The sequence below is a fragment of the Gymnogyps californianus genome, chromosome 2, assembly GCF_018139145.2.
Source record: "Gymnogyps californianus isolate 813 chromosome 2, ASM1813914v2, whole genome shotgun sequence".
Taxonomy (NCBI): domain Eukaryota; kingdom Metazoa; phylum Chordata; class Aves; order Accipitriformes; family Cathartidae; genus Gymnogyps; species Gymnogyps californianus.
In genome coordinates, this window is record NC_059472.1 from 131,809,785 (window position 1) to 131,835,484 (window position 25,700).

The window sequence follows — 25,700 nt, forward strand, 5'->3', positions numbered from 1 at the left end:
CCTAAACATTGCAGATACTTAAATTCATTGAAAGGTAGGAGCTTTGAGCAGCGAGAGAAACATCTCATAAATCTGAATCCTTCACTTATTTATTACAGGTAGTGCTGTATCATAAAATTAGGGAATAAGAGGAGGCCAAAAATAACTAAGATTCTCAATGCACTCAATTAAGAGTTATTTACAACACCATAGCAACAAGAAGTTCAAAAAAGAACAATCGCTTTGGCATGTAAAAACACAACAAATAACAGATATATTTGGGAGTAATCTATATATACTTCCCATAGATATAATTTGAAGGTATGCGCACTCATCTACTGTCTTATTAGTGCTTTAAAACAGATGTTGAAATAAAATTTTGCTCAAACCAGAAAACTTTTTTTCCTGAAATCATCTGAGTATTAAATTGTACTTCATATCTATAAAATGGCATTTCTGCAGGACTGATGATCAAACACTGGAAAGGCTAACTTAACATTTCAAACATTCCCCAGCACCAACACACACAAACCAAATGACCATGATTACAAAGTCATAGGAAGCTTGGCACCTATACACATTCTTCTTAATAAGGGAACGCTATTTTGTACATAATACATACAGTAAACGATATCCTTCTTTTAAAATTTACTTCTTTTATAGCAAGCAAAACCACAAATCTATTGACTTTTAAACATACTCCAACTGCAAAACCTTTATAAGATTAGAGAATACGGGTTACCTTCTTTCTCACTCACTTTCTATAAAATACTACCACTAACACAGAGTGTAATCTAAATACAAATATTCTCACCCTTCACCCCAAAATCAAGGCCACGTATATACTGGGGAACAGAAAGTTTATCAGTCAGCAACCTCTGATCCTGTAATATGTTGGGGAGTAGCAGGATATGGAGCAGTATGAATAATTTAAAGAAAAGAAGAGGAAGAGAAGAGGAAGAGAAGAGGAAGAGAAGAGGAAGAGAAGAGGAAGAGAAGAGGAAGAGAAGAGGAAGAGAAGAGGAAGAGGAGAAGAGGAAGAGAAGAGGAAGAGAAGAGGAAGAGAAGAGGAAGAGAAGAGGAAGAGAAGAGGAAGAGAAGAGGAAGAGAAGAGGAAGAGAAGAGGAAGAGAAGAGGAAGAGAAGAGGAAGAGAAGAGGAAGAGAAGAGGAAGAGAAGAGGAAGAAGAGAGGAAGAAGAGAGGAAGAAGAGAGGAAGAAGAGAGGAAGAAGAGAGGAAGAAGAGAGGAAGAAGAGAGGAAGAAGAGAGGAAGAAGAGAGGAAGAAGAGAGGAAGAAGAGAGGAAGAAGAGAGGAAGAAGAGAGGAAGAAGAGAGGAAGAAGAGAGGAAGAAGAGAGGAAGAAGAGAGGAAGAAGAGAGGAAGAAGAAAAAGAAAGGAATACCTAACTTAGATATTGCAATTATTTTTTTTTTCATTTCAGTTCACATTTCAGAAATAGTGATACTGAATTGAGTCTTTTGATTCATTCAATATTTATTATGCTTGCCAAATGTTCAAACAGTAAGGCTTTTGCCTCCAACAATCTGACATCCTAAATACTGGACTCAATGTTTATAGATTACTCCTAAGATGTCTCCTTGGTCTGGGTTAGGCATTCACCTGGTATGCTACAATACTAAAAGCAATAGTGCGACTGCAGAAAAGAAGATGAAGTTTTGAGGTTCAAAAGAATAGTTAACAATCCAGGAGAAGAGAATTTTGATAAGACAGTTCAGTAGCAAAACTGAGTAAAATTCATGTATGTTCCAAATTCAACAACTGTTTTCAAAAAAGCGTAACAATTCTGAAAGCTAGTTAGGACTGAACATAAACCTCAGCACAGGAAAGACATGGACCTGCTGGAGCAGGTGCAGAGGAGGGCCACAAAAACGATCAGAGGGATGGAACACCTCTCCTATGAGGACAGGCTGAGAGACCTGGGGTTGTTCAGCCTGGAGAAGAGAAGACTCTGAGGAGACCTTATTGTGGCCTTTCAGTGCTTAAAGGGGGCTTGTAAGAAAGATGGGGACAAACTTTTTAGTAGGGCCTGTTGCAATAGGACAAGGGGTAATGGTTTTAAACTAAAAGAAGGTAGATTTAGACTAGATATAAGGAAGAAATTTTTTATGATGTGGGTGGTGAAACACTGGAACAGGTTGCCCAGAGAGGTGGTAGATGCCCCATCCCTGGAAACGTTCAAGGTCAGGCTGGACAGGGCTCTGAGCAACCTGATCTAGCTGAAGATGTCCCTGCTCATTGCAGGGGGGTTGGACTAGATGATATTTGCAGCTGCCTTCCAACCCAAACTACTCTATGATTCTGAGATTCTATAAATGTCAGTAAATGACAGGAGAATACATTTTACAGTGATTACAGTTACTTCCCCTTTCCCCTGCCACCTACTGAAGAATGGAAAGGTACAGTAGAAGAACCCTATCCCAAAAAAGTTCTGTAATTTCTACCTTGATGCCTTTATTCCAGACAGAAAAAGTGTGCAATCAACACAATTTTAAAAGATTAGCCAAACTTTACATTGCAAAATATTATAAACTAACTACTATGCTTGTTGCTTGCCTTCATTTTTTTAAGGACTGAAAAGAAAAAATAATCTTGTATGGCTCATGGCACAATTCCCTAAGTTTCTTTTTGTCCTTTTTGGGATACTTTACATAACGATTAGTCTTAATAACTGACTAATAAAGGAAAACGAAAATGCTTTTGGTTTTGGCCTGGTCTGAAATGAATCTGCTTAAATAATCTGACTATCTCAGGGTCCTGAGAATTGCCTATTCTGTTAAAACTAGCTCTTCTAATAGAAAAACAAGTTTTACGTATTTTTAGAGAAAAATGGATATATATGAACTATATATGCTTCATGAAATGTGTTGTCATTTTGATCTTGTCCTTATTTAGCTCTGCTGGTTAGGACTGAGTTTTTGGGTTTAATTCCAAAATAATTACAAAAGAAAATACGAGTGCGGTCATGTCATATGAACACAATTAAAACCTTTCAGCATTCTAGATAAAGCAAGTTTATAGTTAAGAATCTGTTTCCATTACAAGCACTTTTTTACATCTGCTAGTCATTAAATTCCACATAATTATAATTGGCCATTAAAGCACAAGTTCTTGATAAGAAAAAAAATGCTTTGCAATGAACATTTTCTTCATGATAAATATTAAAGATGACCTATGCAGAAGATACTGAAGTCAGAAACAACTCTAAGAAAATGCTTTTACTTACTCTAGTAAATTTAGTACATACATCTTTCCCTCTGCAGTCATCTCACTAGCAGATGAGACACTTCCATTATTTCTAAGTTTATTACTATGCAATGTCTTCCACTTACAACCAATTTTTTTGAACAGCTAAACAGAAGTAAATTCTTACATGAATTCTATGAGAAGTTTTCCTTTCCAGATTTTTATACTGAGCAAAATCCCTGCACAACAATCCTTTAGCTTTACAGACTATTTCATGCCTGCCCAGAGGGCATTGCTTTCAGATGTCTATTCATATTAAAGAGACGGCTACATTTAAGTTACCTGTTCTTTCCTCATGAAAGGAGCTTATTTTTATGAAGTAAGATTAAGAAAGAATATAAGTGCTCTGCAATATTGACTGCATCTCCTACTGGTAAGATAAGCTACATTTTAATTACAAAGTCCAAAGATTTTCTGTAAATATCACCTTACATATTTATAATTGATTGTTACCATCTATAAATAAAAGATTTTCATAATGCAAGACCAAAACTAAGGACAGCCCATGTCTCAGAGAGCTGACAATCAAAGGTCCCAGCATTACTCTGAGATCCAGGAAAAGGCACGGAGAGAATATTTCACTGGGCTGATGAGAAAGTCATTTTCAGCCAAAGACAAAAAGAAAACTTGTTTACGCCATGGGAGAAAGAAGGTTATTGCTCCCACTTTTCATCTTTGGCAAAAATGCCAGAAGTCAGAAAGCATATGGGTTTTGCACACCACAGTGGTCACAAGACTATATTAAAACCAACTGCTTCTAATTTCAAGTACTTTGACATTTTCTTCATAAATAATGTTACCACATTATTTCTGGAGTCTCTGAATTCTTCTTCTTCTTCTTCTAGAATCTTCCATATAACAACAAATCACAGAAATGCACGTGCACAGAAATTACATTATACCAAATCTTCACCTTCAAGAACTCATTCAAGTCTTTTAATAAACACGTACCATACATAAAAGCCATCGTTAATACCTCAATCCATACTCAATGTTCACACAATAATTTAAGAGTTAAAATACTTCCAGATTCTACTCAGAGCAGCAAGTTTAAATACCTTAGCAAGTGATCTTACAATAGGGTTTTCCATAATTCCTTTAAGAAAAATCAGGTCTATTTCTTCAGCACCTGTCGATGTCGGCAGATCAGTCAGGTTATCCAGGACCTGCTGCATGGCTGCTGACAAAACAAAAACAAAAAGTAAGTACTGACCAAAATAGGCTTGCATAAATAGCAAAAGCTCTCAGAAACACCACAATATTAACTTCAGAGATGTTAAGCAGCCAACTGCATCTACTGAGAGCAAGTGGACAGAACGGAAAAAGAACTTTTGTTTGTTTGTTTGAAAGATGGAAATAAAGGATCTACCCAAATCCTTATCACCACAATCAACTTAAATCCAGGCCCAGCACATTCCTTTCAAGATTTGCTACTACTTAAAGACTGAAAAAAACAAACAAGTATAAACTATGTATAAGGTATGCATAATCTTCCAAATACAATAAAAGCAACTCATTCATAACTCTTTTCATTTAATCTCTCTTTCAGAGGAAGTTTTCAGCCCTCATACCAACCAACTACAAGTTTTACAATGCTTCTACAGGCAGAGGTCACTTTTTTAAATGAACACACAGTTCCAAACCAATTTTTTTTAACCAAAAATTTGCTTCCAAGGCAGCTCTTACATTGGGGACACTCGTGTCTATCCCCAGCAGTCCTTTACAACCAGTTCTGACTTACTGGACTCCAGCACTAAGTGTAGATGGCGCAGATGCTAACACCACAACACACTGCAATGGGAGGTATATACTACAATGCGAAATACATCGTGCCTGCCCAGTACCCTCAGTGGAGATTTTCCTGGCTATCTACAGAGTCCCAGAGAGAGCTGCAGCAACTTGAGTGAGAGTGAACAATGGTGCCCAAGAAAAAGTCAGAAAATCCCACCATCCCAGCTGTCTTGTCCCATGAAATCATTGAGGTGAGTGATGAGAATTTATTTTATAACTGTATGCTTCAACCCTCCCATTTAAGATAAAGTTGAACAAAACAGATCTTTTATGTTAGACCACAGGTTCAGTATGTTCACATCTTACAGAGTTCTTGTGCATTTGGGCGTATGTGCAGCAGCCCTTAGCTGGGATTACATCAGCTAGCCCTGAGCTTGCAGAGATGAACATGTGCCAGCTTAGGCTGAGCACAAAAGGGGGCACCACTGGAGACAGTTATGATGTCCTTCGCAAGGTAAATGGTCATTCTTTCCCTGTTTTCCAACATATGACTAAATATTCTTATCTTGTAGTATTATCTTAGTAGTGAATAACCTATACTGTTCTTGTTTCTAACTGTATTCTTTTAAACTCCTGCCGAGTTATACGTACATGCTCAAACAGACACATACACAGGTATACTAAAAAAAAAAAAAACAAAACAAACTTCTCTTTAGATCCCCAACAAGCTAAAAAGCATTAGAACAACCACTGTGTACTGCAATGCTCTGCATGTTGCATAGCAGCATATATCAAGAGAATTAGAAAACCTATGTGCCCCTTCTCCCACACAGGAATTTACCCTTAACTTTCCTCACTGCTTTATAATGAAAGCTATTATGAAACACTGCACAGTAACAGAACAAACAGCATTTCTCAACACCTACTTTCTAATTTCAATTCTTCCTAGAAAATTCCATCCCCCAAAAAAATTTTCTGGCCACTCTTTCTGTCAAGTGGAACTGACTTTTCAACAATCAAGTAATCTTGTGTGCCACATTTTAACTACAGCAGTGTATGTCAAAAGACTGCACTTTTAAGAAATATGTTTTAACCATACTTCTCGCTTTCAAAAAGTGAATCTTCTGTGAAACCATGAGTAGGAGGGAAAATGACACTTACTTTATGCTTTCAGATTTTGAAGCAATATTATTTCTACTTTATAGTAGACTAAGTGCTGTTAGCAATCACGCATGACATAAAGTCACCAAATCAACCTGTAAATCGTCCACATCTTCCTCAGACTAGGTATGTCCTATATCTTGACTAGTTCAGCTGCAGATGCAACTGCCTTGTTTCACGTTTTCTCAATTCCCGGTTATAGATTCATGACTCTTAATGCAGTCATGCAAGCTATAGTATTTGCAGAAGCAGACAGATATTTCTAGCCAATTTACGTAGTGTACTAGGTGCTGCATAAATACTGCAAGTGTTCTAATAATAAGCTTTCTTTACATTTTTAACAGTTATGTAAATTGTTTTTAAGGGACTTCATGTTAGTGCTTTTGTTCTTATAAATAATCTGAGTAAAAATATAAAGCTTCCTTCAGGTCAAAGCATGCATCTCAACTACCAGTTGCAATTCCAGCACTTGATGCTGACAGAGGCATGCATAATAAAGACATTCCTTATATATCTCCATGTAAATAAGCTGTTTCTTACATAACCCTTTCAGAAGTCTGCCTATCTTAGAAGGATCAAATTAAAAAATAAAATCCCTACATAAAAACTTTATCATCAAGGAGAAACTGTTAAGAGCAACACTAAGCTTCACTAGAATGACTTTCAAGCTTTGTGCAGCTAGACAGGGTGTTTTCAAATTAATATTTTATTTAATAAAGGTTTCACAAATTCTAGCATCAAAACTGCTTAAGTATATTTTACCATTCTTGGAAAGCAGCAAACACCTTTATCAACATGCAGAGTTCAAAAAATTCACAAAGGCAGACTTGCATCCCAGGTGATCAAAACCAAAACCAGCTGTTTTCAGAAATAGCTTCCTATTGCTGTGCATCTGATGGTTGCCTTCTCTCATGGCACAGCCATCATGGCAAGAGTCTTCTTAGCTATAAATAGTGTTGCCTCAATATTAGAAAGAAAAACAAAAAGGCAGGCATATGTAAGTTGGGATAGGGCACCTTTACTCACCCTGGATGGTTTATGTTTGAACACAATGTGGGTCTCTATATTGCCTCAGTGTAGCTAGTTCCCCATCTTAAAGGGAAGATCTTTCTAAGTAGTTGAATAAAAAAATAATACTGTTAAGTACCCCTTTACTTTAACCACCTACAAAGTTAAGTAAAAAATTTTTAGCATGAGAGAAAGCTTTAAGAAGCTTCAACAAAGTCTTTGCACCTGTTACCTAGTACATGGTAACCAGAAGCTAGAGCAACATTTATATCCTTCACTGTGTTTATACGCTTCACAATGTTTCAATGCTTTACATTCACCTGGCAAAAAAATTCAGAACATGATCAAATGTTATTTTTCAAAAAGTTATCAAGAGCATCTTCCAACAGGAATTTTGTCAGCTGGTTTATTTGAAAAGAATAGACAACAATACATGTGTACTTTTTGTGACAGACTAGACTAAGCTCTTTAATTTCAGTGTTTTACATTTATTATGCAAGTCACGGGCCAGCTTCAAACATGGTTCCCGTTTAATGTGAAATGCTAATATCTGCTCACATGTGAAAATAGCTTTGAAAGTCTAAGCAACATACTGACCTTCATACACCTTAGATATTCATACGTGTACTTTCAAACAATTTGATTTATCCAAAGACAATTTAAGGGGGGGGGGGGGGGGGGGGGGGGCGGGTTTGAGGGGAAGACACTTTGGTAAATGTATTATAGACCCTCTTTTTATGTACCTATTCAACAGGCTTTTGTTTATTCATTTCTAGGGAAAAAAAATCTTATTACCATACAAACAGCAGGAGATACGTTGTTTCCATGCTTAATTATAGTGTTCTTTCAGAACTAGGTAGATACACATGGAATTTCAAGTAGCAGTCTTTAAAACAATTTCACTTTTTTCTTTACTGGGGCAAAGCCACCTTAGCTCTTTTCTAAAAGTATCTTATCTTTGAGCAGCAGGAATGAAAGCTGAAGATGTAAGTACTCACATAGGAAAGTTTTACTTGAAAGATCAGGTCCTATCAGGCAAGAAACAGATGGAAATAAGGAGTTTAGAGACTACCAAATCTAAATACCCTATCAAAAATTGCCTTTTGAGCCTCCCATCTCCTCTATAGCAAGTCTGCCCTTGAAATGTTGATAGATGTTACTTGCTGGGCAGGGTGGGGAAAAGACCTGTAGAACGTACATTTAAGTCAGGCATACAAGAACTAAGGACTACAGTGAACAAACTGCATAAACCAGGTTGTCAGGAGTGCTCCTTGTTGTTGAATACTTTGGTGTCCAATAAAAAGCAAATGTGTGGTTTTCCTTCAGTGGAAAATTAATTGGGTCTCTCTTGCCTCTCTCGTCTCATCTTTTAGAGGAAACTGGTAAGAACATACTAACTTTGAGAGCTCTACTATGCACCTCCTTACCTCTCTGAAGACAAGCCTTTTTCTATTTTCAAAGACGCATCTGGGTAAAATTTTAAATTCTCATCACAACACAAAAGGATTTGCTTTTGTGAGGACAGCATGAGATAGGCATGGTTGACTACAACGGTTAACAAAACCATCTAGGAACACACACGTTACAAGAAACGCACATTGACAACAGCCTCCAGACAGAACAGGAGGAACTGAGCAGCAGAAACAGGCTCTCAGTTGAGGCAAGGTGTTGAAATAAAGGGATTCTCAGGAAAAAGTGACAACAGAACTGAGTCTGAGCTGGGACTCCTAAGAGAAAATGAGATTACAACGGGCCACCCTCCACTCCAGGCCCTGGCTTTGGTGACAGGGAACATACACAAATGTAGAATTAATTTCCACAGTCAGTTTTCAAAGAACATCTTCATAACCACAGAAAGTTAAAAGCCTCAAGGAAGACTCAGCAGGACCATACTGGTCTGCCATGTACATGTATTGAACAGTTTAATCCTACTATGCATGTGACCCCATACTCAGAGAAACTAATTTGTCATTTGAACCCCATATCACAAAGGGAAAGGGGGGAGAAAGAAATTGATCTCTGTGGCAAACAGCGTGCATCCTGAGGCATAAGAATACAGAAATCCCACTTACTAATGTAAAATTTACCAACCAGAATTAACTCCTCCTAATTCACATACAGCTCTCCAGACAACCAAAGGATGCTTCAAAGGTTTAATATACATACTGTACCTTACAGTAGTAAATTCAGATCAAATAGAAGTAAAAGATACAATGATAACTCTTCTCTTCTTGTATTTGTAAGAAAAAGACAGGTTTTCACCAAGCTCTCAACTGTGACTCTTCTATCAAATTTGATTTTACTCTTTCTTTCAGTGCCTAATTCTTGTCTACATTAATTCTATGTAAAGGAAAGAGGAAGCATACATTTAAATAAATTTTCCAGATTTGCAGACAGAAGACAAATGTGTCACTCACTGGGGAAAATTAAAGCTTTCCAGAGTGAATACCTTGCACAGATTTTTTTAGCTTAATTTCATTTTATTAGTCTCCAAGCTTACAAACTAACAGGAATGAAAAGAAAATTATGTATAATATATTTAAATAAACATATGCGTATGCACATGACCTACTCATCTGGATAGGAAGGTATAATAAATCTCTCAAGGACTATTGGTGAGGCTGGTGCTTCACACAAAGTCCAGGAAGTTAGATTAAAATCTCGTCACATACATAAACTTTGGAAACAATTTCTTGTGTAATTTTAAACCTTTACAAGAAGGATATATCCAAAAGAAAAATTTCACAAGACACCCAATATGCATAGACAAAAGAAGATTCATTTGTAACTCATACAGCCCTTAACCAATGACAGATGTGTAAATGTTTTCCATTTTCAAAAAAAATGGATTTATGCTTTAACATAAGGCGAAAAAAAAAAAGTTATTTTGTATTGGCCACTTCTCTCCCCAGTTACAAATTATAACATTTTTGGCAGCCTAGGTCTGCAAAAGGAGTACTTATGGACAAGTTAACATTTTGGGCTAGTACAAACAAGTTCATTCACTAACAGACTATTGACCAAGAATATATGAAACACTGACAAAGCCCTCTGTTACTACTGTTAGAGCAAGTTTCAGAAACCAGGTTTTAAGATAAAAGTTTCTGGGAACGCATTATGCAGTGAGCACATACAACATTACGTTTGTGTTTTCACAGCCAGCAACTGTATTCACTGAGCAGAGATCACATTTAGAAATATCTCCAGAGAAGCACTATAAAAGTGATGTACAATTGCAGTTTAGCCCCTCTGCTCCTCTGCACCAGGCTACAAATTAGTTACATAATCCCATACAAGGTGTGCCTGCGTTGCTTATTGTAGTAGGGTACAAAGATACTTGGGCTCTCAAGCATCCACAGACTTTGCATCTACATCAGTGTGAGGTTTTATCCAGGCTATTTGACAAATAATTGCCAAGCAGGGAGTGTTGGGCCAATGCAGCCACAGCCCTATTGATAGCCACCTTAACTCAAGTATTTCTGGGCAGCAGTCCACTGTAACATCATGTAGGCACATTTTCTAAACACGACCCCTTCCTCATTCAGTAAATACAGTGGATCTCCTCTAGAAAGACAGTAAGACTGCTTAATGAAGGAAGCTGTTGTCTGCAGCATGCATACTTTACTGACTGCAGAATCAGAGAAATGAATTGCATATATGGCAGTGAATTAGTGAAGGAAGGAGGAAAAGTCTAATTGATAAGAATGAATGCTCCTCTGGATATTCAAATTCTACTCACTGAATTTTTGCATGTTGAAAAGAAAGAACATAAATGCTTAGAAATGTTTACTAATTTTTTTACTTCATTTTCTCCAAGTCTCCTGGCAAGCCAAGATTGAGCTATTTTAGTATAATTATAAATAGAAGCTCGAGCACTCCCTACCCTTATCAAACCTAGCTCAACTACATCTTACATGCCCATTTTTCATGACTTCTAAGGTCACAAAAGCTATGGGGAAGAGCGAACAACCCTTCCCCATCCCAAACACTGCAGCCATACTTCTTTCAGGCTGTGAAGTTTGTCTAAAAAAAGATGAAGCACAAATTTTCTGATGAACAGATGGACCTCACAGCTGCATCTTTTGGAAAGAAAAGCACTATTTTAAAATTATTTCAGCAAAGATAAAAAGGGAACAAAGCATCACATCTCCAAAACCAGCTGAATTAAAAGGTTAAGTCTTATTTGAATATATATATCATGACCAACAATAAGATACTGATAAGAGATACACTAAAATCCGGTACTGAGGAAATTCTGTTAGACTTCTCTTTCTTAAAGGATTGTAAAGAAAAAGATCTCAATTGTAAAGTACAAAGGCAATTAACTTAACTTGATGCTCACTAACTGAGCTTGATGCTTTGAAGATAAGCCTATACAGGTGTTAAATATTACCAAATTTTCTGACTTTTTTTAATTGGAGAAAGACTGATGCAAGCTTCAGGCACAGATGATGATTAACTGAGGAAGCATACACATGCACACACACAAGTATGCTGAATATGTCTTTTCTGACAGAGAGAAGCTTCTCATATAATGGTTTAAATTGTACAGGTCTAACCCCACAGCTGAAAGTTATCTGCAGCAAACAAATGGTAGGACAGCAGAAACCTGCATGGTGACTCCTCTATTGTAGTGTGAGCCACCTAATGAATTTCCTTCTTCTGTATGGTATTTGTGCCACACTGGAAGAGGCAGGAGGGCTTAAGATGCCTTTTGAAAGGTTCAGGAGATGCAATTATTTAAAAAGAGAATTCACTTTCCCATTTTTCTGCTTAAATAGTTTTCATGCTCCACTAAAAAAGTAGCATTTATTACTGAATTACAGCATATACAACTGTTTGAGAGTAATTGGTTAAAACAAATGATTACTAAAAAGTAAACATTTTCCTCCCAGGGGTACATTCAGGAAAATAATTGGATCAAGTTATCAAAGCTTAACTGAAGTGGGAGGGGTCCCCACAAGGTCTCTAATTCAACTTCACGCTCTAAGAAGGGACAGCTATGAGAGCACACCACGTTGCTCAGGGCTTTGTCCAGTACTGTCTTGAAAACCTACCAGGATGGAAACTACATAACTTCTCTTGGCAACTGCTTCCACTACTTCCTAATGATTAAAAAGGTTTTCCTTACCTACAGCCTGAATTGCTCTCGATTCCATTTATGCCACCTGTCTCATCCTCACTGGAACAGGTTGCCCACCGAAGTTGTGGAGTCTCCATCCCTGGAGATATTCAAAACCCAGTGGACACAGTCCTGGACAACCTGCTCCAGTTGATCCTGTTTGAGCAGGGGGGTTGGGCCAGATGATCTGAAGAAGTCCCTTCCAACCTCAATGATTCTGTGATTCTGTAATTATTTCCTGGCATCCTTCATTCAAATGGAAAGCTTTGCTCACTCCTATTACTCTTCTTGAACTTTGCTATATACTCTTTCACACCATGTAAATACTACCTTTAAATAAATACTGGAAACTCATATTGACACTATACTGAAAGACAGAAACCTCCATTCTTTCTGTAATATAAAAGGCCCCAGTTTAAACCCATAAACACCATCAGCTCAGTTATGGATGCCTGCACTTCTCCAGGGCAACTCAGGCAACACTGGAAAAGCTATGCTATCAGTGGTCGTTTTGAGCTAAACATAAGAATTTTCACACCATTAAAAAAAAGAAAAAAGCAGACATATGCCTCCAAATAATTTCTTTTTTAATTGATACTGAATTGCTAATATGCTGTTTTACAGCTTCTAAATGCTGTTCATCAGAAACTTAATAACTACACTAAATCTTTGCTGAACATCTGAACATCACCGCTGCCAGCTGCCAACAAATAAATAAATCTACTTCCACAGTTTCTGAAAACTTTACACATTGCCCTAAATACATGAAGCTTTTGCTCTAGCTGACTATTTGCATTAATCTTCCTAAAAGGTAGTACTAAGGAGCCAAATTTTGAAACCAGTTCCATTTCCCCTCTAAATTGTATATTATACAGTTTTGATAAGGCACAGCTTAAAGGAAACCACTACTTTTCCTCTTGCTATTACAAATGTTCATCTGTTGCCATTTGGAAGAAGTAATCTTTGAGAAAACTTCAAAATATAAGCATTTCTCTGCACCTGCCAAGTTGCACAAATATGAAGACCAAATACTCCAGACATTGAAGAAATTATTAAAAAGCATTTAAGTAATCCAGAAATCTAAATCTGTTGGAGGCAGTGGAGGTCAGTGGAAGGAAAAGGAGATATTCTATACTTTTGAAGGCTCTACCTATAGCCTAGACAAGTAGGGCTGTATATGTAAAAGCTTCCATTGTAGGAAAAGAATTAAGTGTTCCAAGAGGAGAGAAATTAAAAACAGTATTGTGCCTCAAATTACAAGCAGCAGTTGCATTTGAAATAAAATACAGAAGGAATTTAATGCAAAAGCTTCAACCACCATAGAGCACAAACTGGAGTGTGTAAAAGCAAGTCAACTAAAAGCTTTTTAAGAAGGCCGAATTAAATTATTTCTTTTTTTTGTAGTGTTCTTACTTTTCAGCTACAGATGTTGGGAAAGTATGTATTGATGTCACACAAAGACTACTGTACTTTGAATGAATACTAGGATATGCCCCAGGAGAAATTTCAATTTTGGTGAACAAAGACTGTACTCCCTTAGTTCTTCAACTCCTTTAGTACTTCAGGTACTAGAGGATATTTTAAAACTGATTTTTTAATGAAGGCAAAACGCATTCAGTGGATATGCAGTCTAAGATACTACTTTGTACCCAAAGTTTCAGTACAAATTCAGCAAGTTTCAGGATGTATCCTGCGCTACACTCAACTCATACAACAGGCTGAACTTTTGGATCACATCAATCATCTTCCCTGGTATTTTGCAAGAAACAGCTGGATGAAGAAACTTGTATTCTCTGCAGTCACACAGGCAATTAATGCCAGTATTTATGAAGTCCAAAATGCCAGTATAACAGATGCAACAAATTAAGTACAGCTTTTGAAGTATGCCTTTCTCTGTATCTTACTTTTTCAGCTCTAGTGTGTGCCCTTCCAAATGAATCAAAGCTTTGTATCTCTGTATTTCTGTCACAGGACTCAAAATTATTTGTCTGTTGTAGGGCAACAGAGCCTGAAGACTGCGTAACTGACTGACAAAATACTAACAGCATAAGCAAAAACCACAGTTATATACCCACAGGAACAAGTTCTGAGTAACAAAAAAAATTATTCAGTTTATTGTACTACTTTTCTTGGTGGAAAAGTTGAGGTGAAGTCATGCAGAACCATCTATACGGTTTTATCCCATTGATAAATGGGATATCCCATTGATAAATGGCCCTTTATCCTAAGGCCAATTGGAAATCAATGAAGAGATCTTCCTAAATCAGATCCCTTCTTCACACAAGTACTAAATTTTGACCTGAAGAGAAAATAGTGAATACCCTTCCAAAGGGAAAGGAGAATTCCACTTTAAGTGTTACGTGCTTGCATCTTGTTACTGGTCTCCAGTCAACATTGTCACAGTGGATAAAGGCGACCTGTGAAACTTTGAGTTGTATGTTGTGCCCCACATCTAAGAACAGGCACCCCAGCAGCAACGAAACAGGTTCAAGTTCTGCTATGAACATGTTTCTTCAACCATTCGCACTTTCATCTAGGCACACTATGCAGGCATATTTTCAAAGAAAGCTAAAATTCACAAGGATTGTAAGGTACTCTACTGTCAGTGTAAATGTCACGGCTCAGAACCAAACTTAAAGAGCTATTTTGTAATGTGGTTTGGGTACATCTGCAAACAAGACAAGGTACTTCAAATACACAACATTGGATACTCCACTGCACAGCAAAGTAACAACACTGTGCACCTCCAGAGACCCATGATGAATCTGATCACTAGAGAGCTTGTTGGTTCCACTGGAGTTTGCATCTCAGGGGTGCTTGCATCCTTGCATCTGAAAGCACCTGATCACTCAACAGAATACCAGCAGGAAATCACTAAAAAAATCCACACTTCAGATACCTGGGCGTTTTCTTAATCTTGGTTAATATGAAATTTAGCTTAAATCTTTCTGCTCCCTGTTCTTAACCCAAATTTTTTACATCTAGCAAACAATGCCTCAGTTTTCATTCTTCTAACCTAAAGAGGGCAATTTTCTGCCCTACAGAGGGCAATTTCTCCTCTTCTATATTGATTGGGAAAGAAGCAAGCCTGGCATAATTCCCCTGCACCTCTTCCAGTCTGCACCTTTTTTCAATATGGACAGTCAGAATTGTGGAATGTGTATCACACAAGAGTCTCATGAGTGCCTTGCACAACACCATTAATACTTCCCTTTCTACTGATACAGATGGATCATGAGATCTATTTTGACTTTCTTACAGTTACATCATACTGTCAGCTCAATCTACTGGTCTGTCACAAAAGACATCATTTTGAACCTCTGTCTCCTCCAAACCTCAAATTTGTAGCTGAACAAAGTGTCCTCTTCCTTAAGTGCAAAACACTACATGTATATTTTGTCCCACTGCTATTACTCTAGGCTTCAAATCAGGTTTTGGCACTGTGGTTGTGATCCTTTTTTGCTTCAGTGAAAATGCTTAGACAATTAATTTCACCAGAAACCACCTTTCATCCAGATACTACTGCTGCTTTTAACACTACCTCCTTCTACAGCTTTAAGCATAGGAGACACTGAGGAATTCTAACAATTAAGAATTTTATGGTGAAGAGTTTTGACATTGAGTGAAGTAAGGCTGTATTAACACATTCTCAGACTTATTTCATAACAACAGCAGAATGTTTTTTTAAATGAAAGCGTCCCAACACAGCACTTTCAAAATCTTATTGCCCCATTATGATGCAGCCACATCAAAAACTACACCTATGACCTTTTAATACACCACACCCATATATTAACATTTCATGCATACCCTGTTTACAGATACGTTATTCTGAAGTATTTGTTGAATTATCCCTTCCAACCTAAAACACTGGAGTATTTAAATTAGATCTGCATCAATGCAGACATAAAAATATTTTTATTTGAGGTTCTATTACAGATGCTGCATGAGCATTTGAAAATTGCTCAATAAATTCATATGCAGAAAACAGAAAAGCCAGACAGCTTTTTAGAGCGCAAAATAAATTCAAGCACTTCAGAAAAGATTTAGACTATCTCAACATATTCTTTAATAAAAAATGAAAGTGATTCTAATTTAAAATAGAAAATATATTTGATTACTATATGATTATTATATCTACCCCATTCTTCTAGAAGGAAAAAGACCCACTATGCGAAACTTCCATAGGGAAGTTTTCAGTTAATTCAGAGTCTACTTAATTTCACTGATAGTCTTCCTCTGCATTGCATCTTGCAAGTGAAAAATTTAAGACAGGAGTGAAACTGCAAAAATTATAAAATTAAAATGAAATTTTCTCTGGCCCAGGACCTCAGTTTTCAATTTTACATGATCACCTAGCACATTTTCCAGAAGTTTCATATGAAGTTCATTCCTAAACTCTAACACTCCCACTCCCACTAAACTAATCCCTGTCATGCAAGCTGTCCCCATCTCTGCCCAAACTTATTAGGAAGCTGTAAAAGTAAGCTGCTAAATTAACAACGTTATAGTTCAAGGTGACTTGCAACAGGGGAAAAAAAAAAAGTTTTCTTTACCACCCTTGTCATATGACACAGTTCTTGTTTATTCTAAGGACACAAGGTAAAGCCCTACCTACAAAGAAAATTTACCAAAACACTGTTGGAATGTTAGTAGTGATATAGTGGATAGAAAATGGCTTTTCCAAATTTGTTTGCAGAACAACATTCCTGATGTTTTTAAATGGTGAAAAATACCACATAAAACCTTTGTACTTTAAAACAGGGATGGCAAAACATGATGGCATGTTAAATGCTTACTTGACCTGCATGAATGCCCAAAATGCATCTCAGTCACTTCCCTAGTAATAGACTCTTATTCTAAACTTTTCTTTTAATTTAACGCAGTGAAGATTTACACAATTACCTATTCATTATCCTCAACAGTTGCCTTCCTTCAGTCCTTTGAAAGGTATGTTCAAGAACTCTGGAAAAGGAATAAAAAGATCACCTTGACAGTCAGATTTTGAAGGGAACTAAAAAACTCCATGGAGCAAGTCACACTGCACGTAGTCATGTGTTTCACCTCGCAGACTACTTCCATGCAATATGCTGTCAGGATTCATTTAGGATCACAAATGTTTAATTAAGGTGGGAAATTTAATTTCAATTTAAGAATATCTTGGCACGATAACAAGGGAAAACATTATTTCTAGTGGTCTTGGGACAGCTTGCATTAAGAACTAGATGTTTTTAAGGAAATTACCACTTCAAATGTTCACTTGAATGTTCACCACCACCGCTTTCAAATCAGTTTCCAACTTACTGCTGTGAACACTGAATGACGATGTTCGGCGTTTTGTAAGGTGGACACAGGCACAGAAACTGCAAAGGGTATCTTCAAAACGGTATTTTGTGCTTGTACCTGTGATGCCTACTGACAAGTTTGAAATTTTCTACTCTATTTCCTTAGAATACCAAGTTTGGTTTCATTAAGTTTTGCCTAAGAACTTCTGAATTTTCGGTCATGTACTCTGTCACCCCAACTGAAGCAAAACCAGAAAACTTTTAAGTAAAGGCTTACAGTGAATAACTGGCAACCAAATAGTTACAAGTTTTCTAATTACACAATGAGTTTTAAACATCTTTCCATTGGACTCTTCCTTTGGAAAGTGGGATACTAGATGACAGAATCTCAAGGACATAACTGAACTTCAGAGTAGTGGAAGGGCTGCAGTAGAAGACAGGGGAATATAGTTCATGCTCAGAAATATAATGATCAGCTTCATATATAAACAAAAATCTCGCTTCCAACAACAATTGATGGCTTCATTCCCAGTGTCCAAAGAATGTGCTTAAATGAAGTACAGCTCACTACCAGAACTAAAGATTAAGTGGAAAGTTAGAAACATGTTACATGCCCAGATATAATCTGCTGTTATTGTACCAAGCCCATACCACGTGATAGGAAAGCATGCAGAGCCTAGTAACTGCTGTAGTGGAAGGCAGTCATCTCACTTCAGTTTATTTCTCTTCCTTGATAACAGTTACTATTCAAGTACATACTTCCAGTCACCCACATTACACAAATCACTCCCTCAATTACTGTTACACAAGCCAAGTGCTGCACATCTTCAGTTCAATTATTTTCTTTTTTCAAATGAAATTCTGACAAATGCAAAGACAGGTGAACTTTTCTTCTTGGACAGTTCACACCACTGCAAAACTTAGTCAAAGAATACAGTCTATCAAGGCTTTTTATCATTTTCTGAGACAGGTAAATTGCTGTAATATCTGAAAGTAGAAATGTTTAAAACTACAACTTCTACTTATATTTCATGATCTCTTTTATAACATGTTTTCCTGTAAAAATGATGGAACTTGGCTTTTTGAGTGCATCTGAAACATGAGAAAGTCTACAGAGGGGAAAAAATTAAATAAATTTTAGGATCATTTCTTTCTAGACTCCAAACTGCAATTGCTGTTTCTTAAAAGCAGTTCATACATATCCTCATATGCTAACTCTCTTCAATCCCATTTATGGTGAAACAATAAAAGCCACAGACTCTCTTGGTTTTGACCCAAGTCCTTTGTTCTGTTCTTTCCCCCATTCCTTAGGGGTCTCAGAGAAAGGGGTGGGAGGAGAGAAGAGAGGAAGATGTTAGCACAAGCAGTACCTGACTGAGCCAAGAACCTCATTGGTTTTTGACAACAGAACTTCTCAGATTCGCACAAGTTTCGAGGCCCAGTTACTTGGGTATCAGTTGTCAGAATTACTAACGCCATCAACAGAAAAGACGTGGAGAGGACTCTCAAAATAGCCTATTAAAGCCCTCCCATGTACAATAAGAAATGGCAGGTTAGGGACCATGATTCTTCTCCATCCCCAGCCTTGGAATTCCACTGCAATAGATAAATAATTCCATGTTTCAGCTTTTCCACAAGAAGGTTTTATGAAGTCTGGGTCCTGACCTGGAAAAGGGTAATTACTTTGCCAACCATCTTCAGCATGGCAGTTGAGAGGACTGTCTCATCACACTAAATGAGTTCTCAGAGCAGTCAGTCCCATCCATAGTGGTTTCTGCTTATTACACTCCCCATTAAATTCCTCTTTACCAGAAGAGTATTGGGCCTGAGAGAAATATTAGAAGAGAGCAATGTACCCTCCTGTGGATAAATTGATTCTTTGGACACAACTAGCTTTAAGCTTGTGGAATAATTTAACATGAAGTTACCCTCAAGTTCCCAACTGAACTTAAAAAGGCAATGATGTCTTTTTCCGTAATGCTAAGATACCCAATGTTTTCTGGGTGTTACAAGGTCAAAAAAACATTCATGACATTCTTAACTACTGGCAACAGAGAAAACAAGTACTATCTCAGCAGACAGGTCATAGAGCACACAGAAGGTAGTAAGAATCAAATAGATGGAGTAATCGTCGTTTCATGCAAACTCAGCACTGAAGTTAAACGGCCACATTCTTCCTCATAATTTTGAAAAGTGTGAAACAAAACATAGTCTAAGAATGCATTTTCAGAAAATGTAAATTCCTCTTCATAGAAAGGAAATCAACCTGTTCAGTTATTTTTCAAATAATCAGCTATATTTCTTTCATTTTCCACTACACTGTTCCTGGAGACTTGCCCAAAACCCAAATGAAATCTTGATTCTGCTTCAACTTTTCGGACACCCTGTCTGTTAACATGGCCCCCAGCATACCTGCACACATTCCACTTGTCATGTGGTGCAGAACAAGTCTTATACTCAAGACAGAATCTGGTTCGCTGTCTCTCCTCAAAGAGCAGCTGAGATTTTTAAGCAGCCCAAGTTTGCACTTCCCTAAATCAACAGATCCTGATAGCTCAGCTACAGGCATCCTACATGGCAGCTACATGCATGTGCAAAGCTGCAAGGTAGCATGCTGGATTTTAGCTTGCTTTTTGGTCCAGTTGGGAGGGGAAGATAGCTTGAGGAAACAGATATAAAGTAAACCACATGTAGGTAGACTGCCAGAACACCTGTCCCTGGACAGGTCCAATGGCACACTAGCAAAGGCACAAGCCCAGCAGCCTGTTCATACCCATGCAAGCACTCGCAGGATTGCTGGTGCACCTACTAGCATTAGTCTGCACGTAGAGATCTATTAGCAGCATCAGATCTTCATCTTGAAACTTCCTTTGGAATACTCAGTCTGGAAGAGACCTTAGCAATAATAATAGCACACTGCTTGGAAAGGTATCTTTTTATTCTCATTAATATAATATCCTTTCCATAAATCAAGCTTACTGATGGCACCCAAGTATTTCTCTACAGAAACTTGCCATGGTAGCAAATAGCAATGACACTTGATCCCCTCAGAAGGAATTTGTGTTCGATGACTGAAGCAGTTGAAACATGAAAGAAGCTTTCTCAACTGCAGAAACTCTAGCAGAGTTTCTGTTTTTCTAAACACAGTGTCAGGATTTAAATACCACATCACTTCTCAGCATAAGTTTTCAGACCCAGACAAGCCAACTTTCACACAGAAGTAATCAACACTTGCTTTTTAATACCAGAGAGACTGGTTTGAATGAGCTCCTGCCAGTAGTTCAAAAAAGAAGCCAAGTCTCTGTATTTAAAAATTCTTTTCTCAAATTAATTACCATCCCCCTGTCCAGAACAATGGACATAAGGGCTATGAAGGAAAAAGATACAACCAAGCATGCAGCACGTTGGCTCAACATAGGATTAAGTTATGGCTGAAAGGGTACAGAATTAAATAGTCTAATGATAATTTTTTTATATAGATTCTAAGTACTTGAAATTCACGATGAAATTATGTAAATTTCACATGTGCTCAAAACTGTGATTTTCCTGTGCTTAATAAATGAATTGTTAGCCTATTGAACAAGTTTAAGCAGAGTACACCAAGGAGCCTTGTAATTTCCTGGTCTTGTGTGCCTGTTATACTTTTCTTGCTCTGACAATACCTGTAAACCCTTACTCTGGCTCCATATAACTCCTCTTGACCTATATTATACATACACACTTGACTACAAGAAGGGAAAGAAGTGTAGGAAGCAAGTGGACATGCAGATATCCAAACTTAAGATTGGGCGCGTGAATTCTGATTCAGAAACAGCAATTTAGATTATCACTATCAGCAATAAATTGAGTTTTGTACCAATGGATTTACACCTCTTTAGACTCATGAGGTGTCAGTCTTCTCTGTTCCTACAGGTAGTGTGTCCAAATAAAATTAAGCATTACCAAATCCATTGACTGCCTCAAGACAAACAACACAGTTCAATTACCCACATACTATTACTGTGTATGACAAATGTCAAATGAGAGTCCCAAGACAGTTATTTGACCTTAAAGCCAAAAGTAGTCAATGGCCCATATTCAGTAATATAACACATGGAAAAAGAAAGAGTCTTTAACTTAAGTACAAACCAAAAAATATTTTCATCCATTCTGAAGACAGTACTAACAGCACGAAACTGTAGAACCCTTCCCCTAAAGGATTTTCACCAAAGACTTACAGATAAAGCACTGTCTGTCAGTTTTCCTAATTCTTCTTTAACCAAGTCCATCACTCAGCAGACAGTTCTTGTTCTAGACAGATACCTGAACCTAAAAAGGTATCTTTTTGTGGGAAAGGAACATTCATACAATGTTGTATGAGCACGTCAGATCTCTCTTGATTTAAAGTATCAGGAAGACTATCTTAAGTTCAAGACCTAATAAAATAAATAAATCAGTAAAGTAATTCTACCAGTCTTGCTCTTCAGTTATGGGGCTTTCTAAGACCAGGTGGATACAGGTTTTTCTGTATGATAGATACACAAAAACAATGCAAAGACTGACAAGAAGAGAAGCGCATAGTGCAGCACAAATTTGCCAGTTCAGCAGAGCTGCAAGACTCTACCGTAAATTTGCAGCACGGAAATATCACTGCAACTGCACCTGAGACATTCTTGCTTTCCCTAAAAAAGTTACTTAAATCTACAGTGCTAACAGCAAAGCCAATGCAACACACAGTGTGCTATGATTTTTGAGGAAGGGAAATAGATCCCATAAAAGACACACACTACAATAAGAGCACCCCAAACAAACTTACAGACACAGCACTTCTGACACCTTGTACAAAGATGCCTCTATAAAAGAACTAGCTAATTTTAATCCTTTGAAGGTTTTTGTTGGATTATATTTTTGGGAGGGGTGGAAAATATATGTTAATGAGTTTAATCACCACTGAGATGCAGAAATTCGAGATCATCTTAGTGTCAGATTATCTCTCATGGTTTTTTTGCAGTCATCTGTTTTGTACATTTCCAAATTATACCAGCCATCATAACACACACACATGCACACACACCCCAACATCAGTGTTTACAACATTTAGACAAAATTTAAACCCTACCATACACAGAAAAGCTGGTCATCTCTCCCAACACAGAAACAAGAGCAAAATTTTGTTTGAGGCCCAAAAGTCCTGAACACCTATTTAATAGTGAATTGTTTGGAAATGTATTGAATAAAAGGCAAAAAATGGCCGGAAAGTAGACAACACATTATGATGAAGTTAGGAAAACTAGATACAGCAAAAGGAGTGGCTCAGAAGGGAAGAGAAAAAACGTAAGACGGCTTACAGCATGTTCCAGCTGATGGCCCAGGAACCACACCTGGCCTGTTATTTTTGCACACAGTCTAGCACTAAAAGATAGTGCCTTCACCATGCCGGAAGGGGTAGTGTTTAAATGGGACTGCCACCTGCTCCACCTGTCTTCATGTATACAGCCTGGCATTTCTACCTGGAAGATGACATTATGCTTACTACTACTTCCTTGATGGGAGAGAGAGGTAGGTTCCCACAGCTGAGTAGATTTAACTTGCCACTCACCATGCTCCTTTTTCAGCCTACTGCCTTAAAAAAAGTTTGTTAGACATTATTACAGAGAAGTGGGATTTGCTAAAATATTACTGAAATGATTTAAGTACATGTTCAGCTGCAAGCAGGTAAGTAGTCCCAGTGACTTCAAAGTTAAGGCATCTGTTAAAGTTGGGTTTGGGAATTAGGCCAGAGAAAAACAGCAAAAAGGAAGGAAGTGACCTACTTGAACGAAAGACTCATTCTGAGGTTTATGTGTTCAGATCCCCTCAAAAGAGGCTGACGAGGTATTTGCATGTATTTCCTTAAGTACAAACTGAAATATCACATAGTATAACCTGATTAACCCGTTTGGTTCACGAAGGTTATTCATACTCATATATACTCAAGATTTTTTCCACTGTCCTTCCATTCACTGCCTATTTCTGTTCACCCAAGAAAGTACTCCTCCTGTCTCCTAAGTATACCCAAATGCTTAAAAAACGGTAGAGACTAAAACCAAAATGGCAGCTTAGCTGCATTAAAAGGATGAGTAGTTTGATTAAAAACAATCTATGCTATAGACATTTAGAGATCTTTCTAATATATTTAAATTCTATTTTAAAAGATGGCTAGGATCTAGAGTCCTGATGACTCTTCACTTCTTTTGCCTTTCTTCATCTTGTTAACTCAGTCAGAAGCTGCCAATGAACTCTAAAAACTACGTAATAAAAGCTTTAGCAGAATTCTAATTTTGGTCACAGATAACCAAGTACAGTAATTCTAGATAATATTAGTTGAGATTTAGGATGCATTCAACATCTTCAGATGCACAAGAGTATTTTGGGGCATCACTTGAATGGACAATATTCAATGTACAGCTGGTAAATTTTACTCCTCTCTTTTCTCCTATTTCTATACAAGAAGTATATGCATGCTGCACTTTATCTCAATATTCTTCCAAAAGACCTATTTCTTCAGCAAGAGAAAAGACAAGTCTAGTCAAGCCTCACTTTCAAGACATCAGAAGATCAAACTATAGCTATTTTTGAGAATGGAAATTAGATATATCATCGTCACTTCTCTGAGCAAGACATACCAATAGTTAGAGGAAGACCTGACCTCCTGGTGCAACTTGGGATAAGAAAAGTTGGTCAATTTTTTCTGAAGTCCGCTGTTGCATTATTTCTAAACTACAAAAAACCGCCAATTATTTGTTTTACCTACCACTATCAAAATCTCTTATCCCAAGAAGAAAGAGCACCTCAAAAAGCCTAGATCAAGTTCTTGGTAACAGAACTGCTCTTAGTTTTATACACTTCCCAACTTACGTCAAGCCTGAGAACTTCTACATTCCACTTATTCCAAACTAGGGGTTTGCCAGTGACTACACTTCTTGTTCAAAGGTAATAGGAAAGTCACCTTGAAAAAATATTTTTTAAAATATTTTTAGAAAACTATATTGGGACACTGCTTCTTTATCGCCTCTTCAACTGCCTGATGAAGGGATCAAACACAAGAACCTCGACTTTTACCAAGAAGCGTGAAAAGATGAAATACTGAAAAGCAAAGCGGAAAGAAATCTTTACATCTCTCTGGGTCCTTGTCATCACCTTTCCAACAGGTAGCAGAAACTATTTCTATAGCACTATGCCTCTATTCTGTATGGCAATCACTGCTTGGATTCTAAGATCTCATATCAAGCTGATTTCACTGAACAAAATACATCTCCTGTTCACTGTTAACACAAGATGGTCTAGAAGTCCTGACTCCATCCTTCTTACTTGCATCAGAGAACTGAACCAAGAAGCTTAAAAGTCATTGGGTATAACCATAAATTTGGAAGTGTTTTCCAAGTGATACTGAATGTAACAAAATGCTAGCTACCTGTAGAATGACTGAAGTGAGTGAAAGATGAGCCTGTTGCTACAGTTTGTTCCCAATTCTGAGTACAGATATACGACAATGTGAAGAGGGACTTGAGGAAGAGTGTTTTTTAATCACAGCAATCTAACACAGATCACTGTCTCCCTATTATTTGTGCATTTCCACAGATCGGTTGAAGATCTGTTTCCAAGCACAGGACACCATACTGTCAGTCTGACTTGAAAGAGTATTGCTATTGCTAATCTAGAAGTATTTCCTTCAGCTTCAGATGACCACCTGTTATCAGCACAGACGTGTAAGTTCAAAGGACTCTGTGACCAACCAACCCAAAATTCAAACTATTAAAATGTTCTTCATTTAGCTCCATCACACTGTATCTCTCTGTGTTTATTAAAATCCCACACTGAGGACAGAAGAACTTTTAAAGCCACACCAAGATCTTGGCCAAGGCCAGGTCCACCTTACACAGGGTGCCTGTGTGGAACATGGGATCAGAAGGAACACGTCACACAGCAGCAGTCATATTTCTAGAGAGCAGGTAAATATGTAAACAGGCATATAAGCTCCAGTGCTTGCATGCTAAACATCTATTTCTGTTCATCCATCTGGACACATCATTAAGCAGAACAGAGCAATGGCCAAACAAAGAACAATCTGTGGGTATCCTGGTCAGTCTGACATGCTTCCTAAACTACATATATGGGTAATCATTAATCTGC

At 37.5% G+C, this 25,700-nt stretch overlaps 1 protein-coding gene across 1 annotated transcript in view; it reads right to left on the minus strand.

Annotated features, from left to right (window-relative positions):
• The window catches only part of PALS2 (protein associated with LIN7 2, MAGUK p55 family member), a 59,489-nt gene that overhangs the window by 22,638 nt on the left and 11,151 nt on the right, over positions 1-25,700 (minus strand). Inside the window, exon 2 of the mRNA XM_050891550.1 lies at positions 4,301-4,422. Within this exon, the coding sequence (XP_050747507.1) occupies positions 4,301-4,417 (117 nt within the window). The 5' untranslated portion in view covers positions 4,418-4,422. The remainder of the gene's footprint in view (positions 1-4,300; positions 4,423-25,700) is intronic.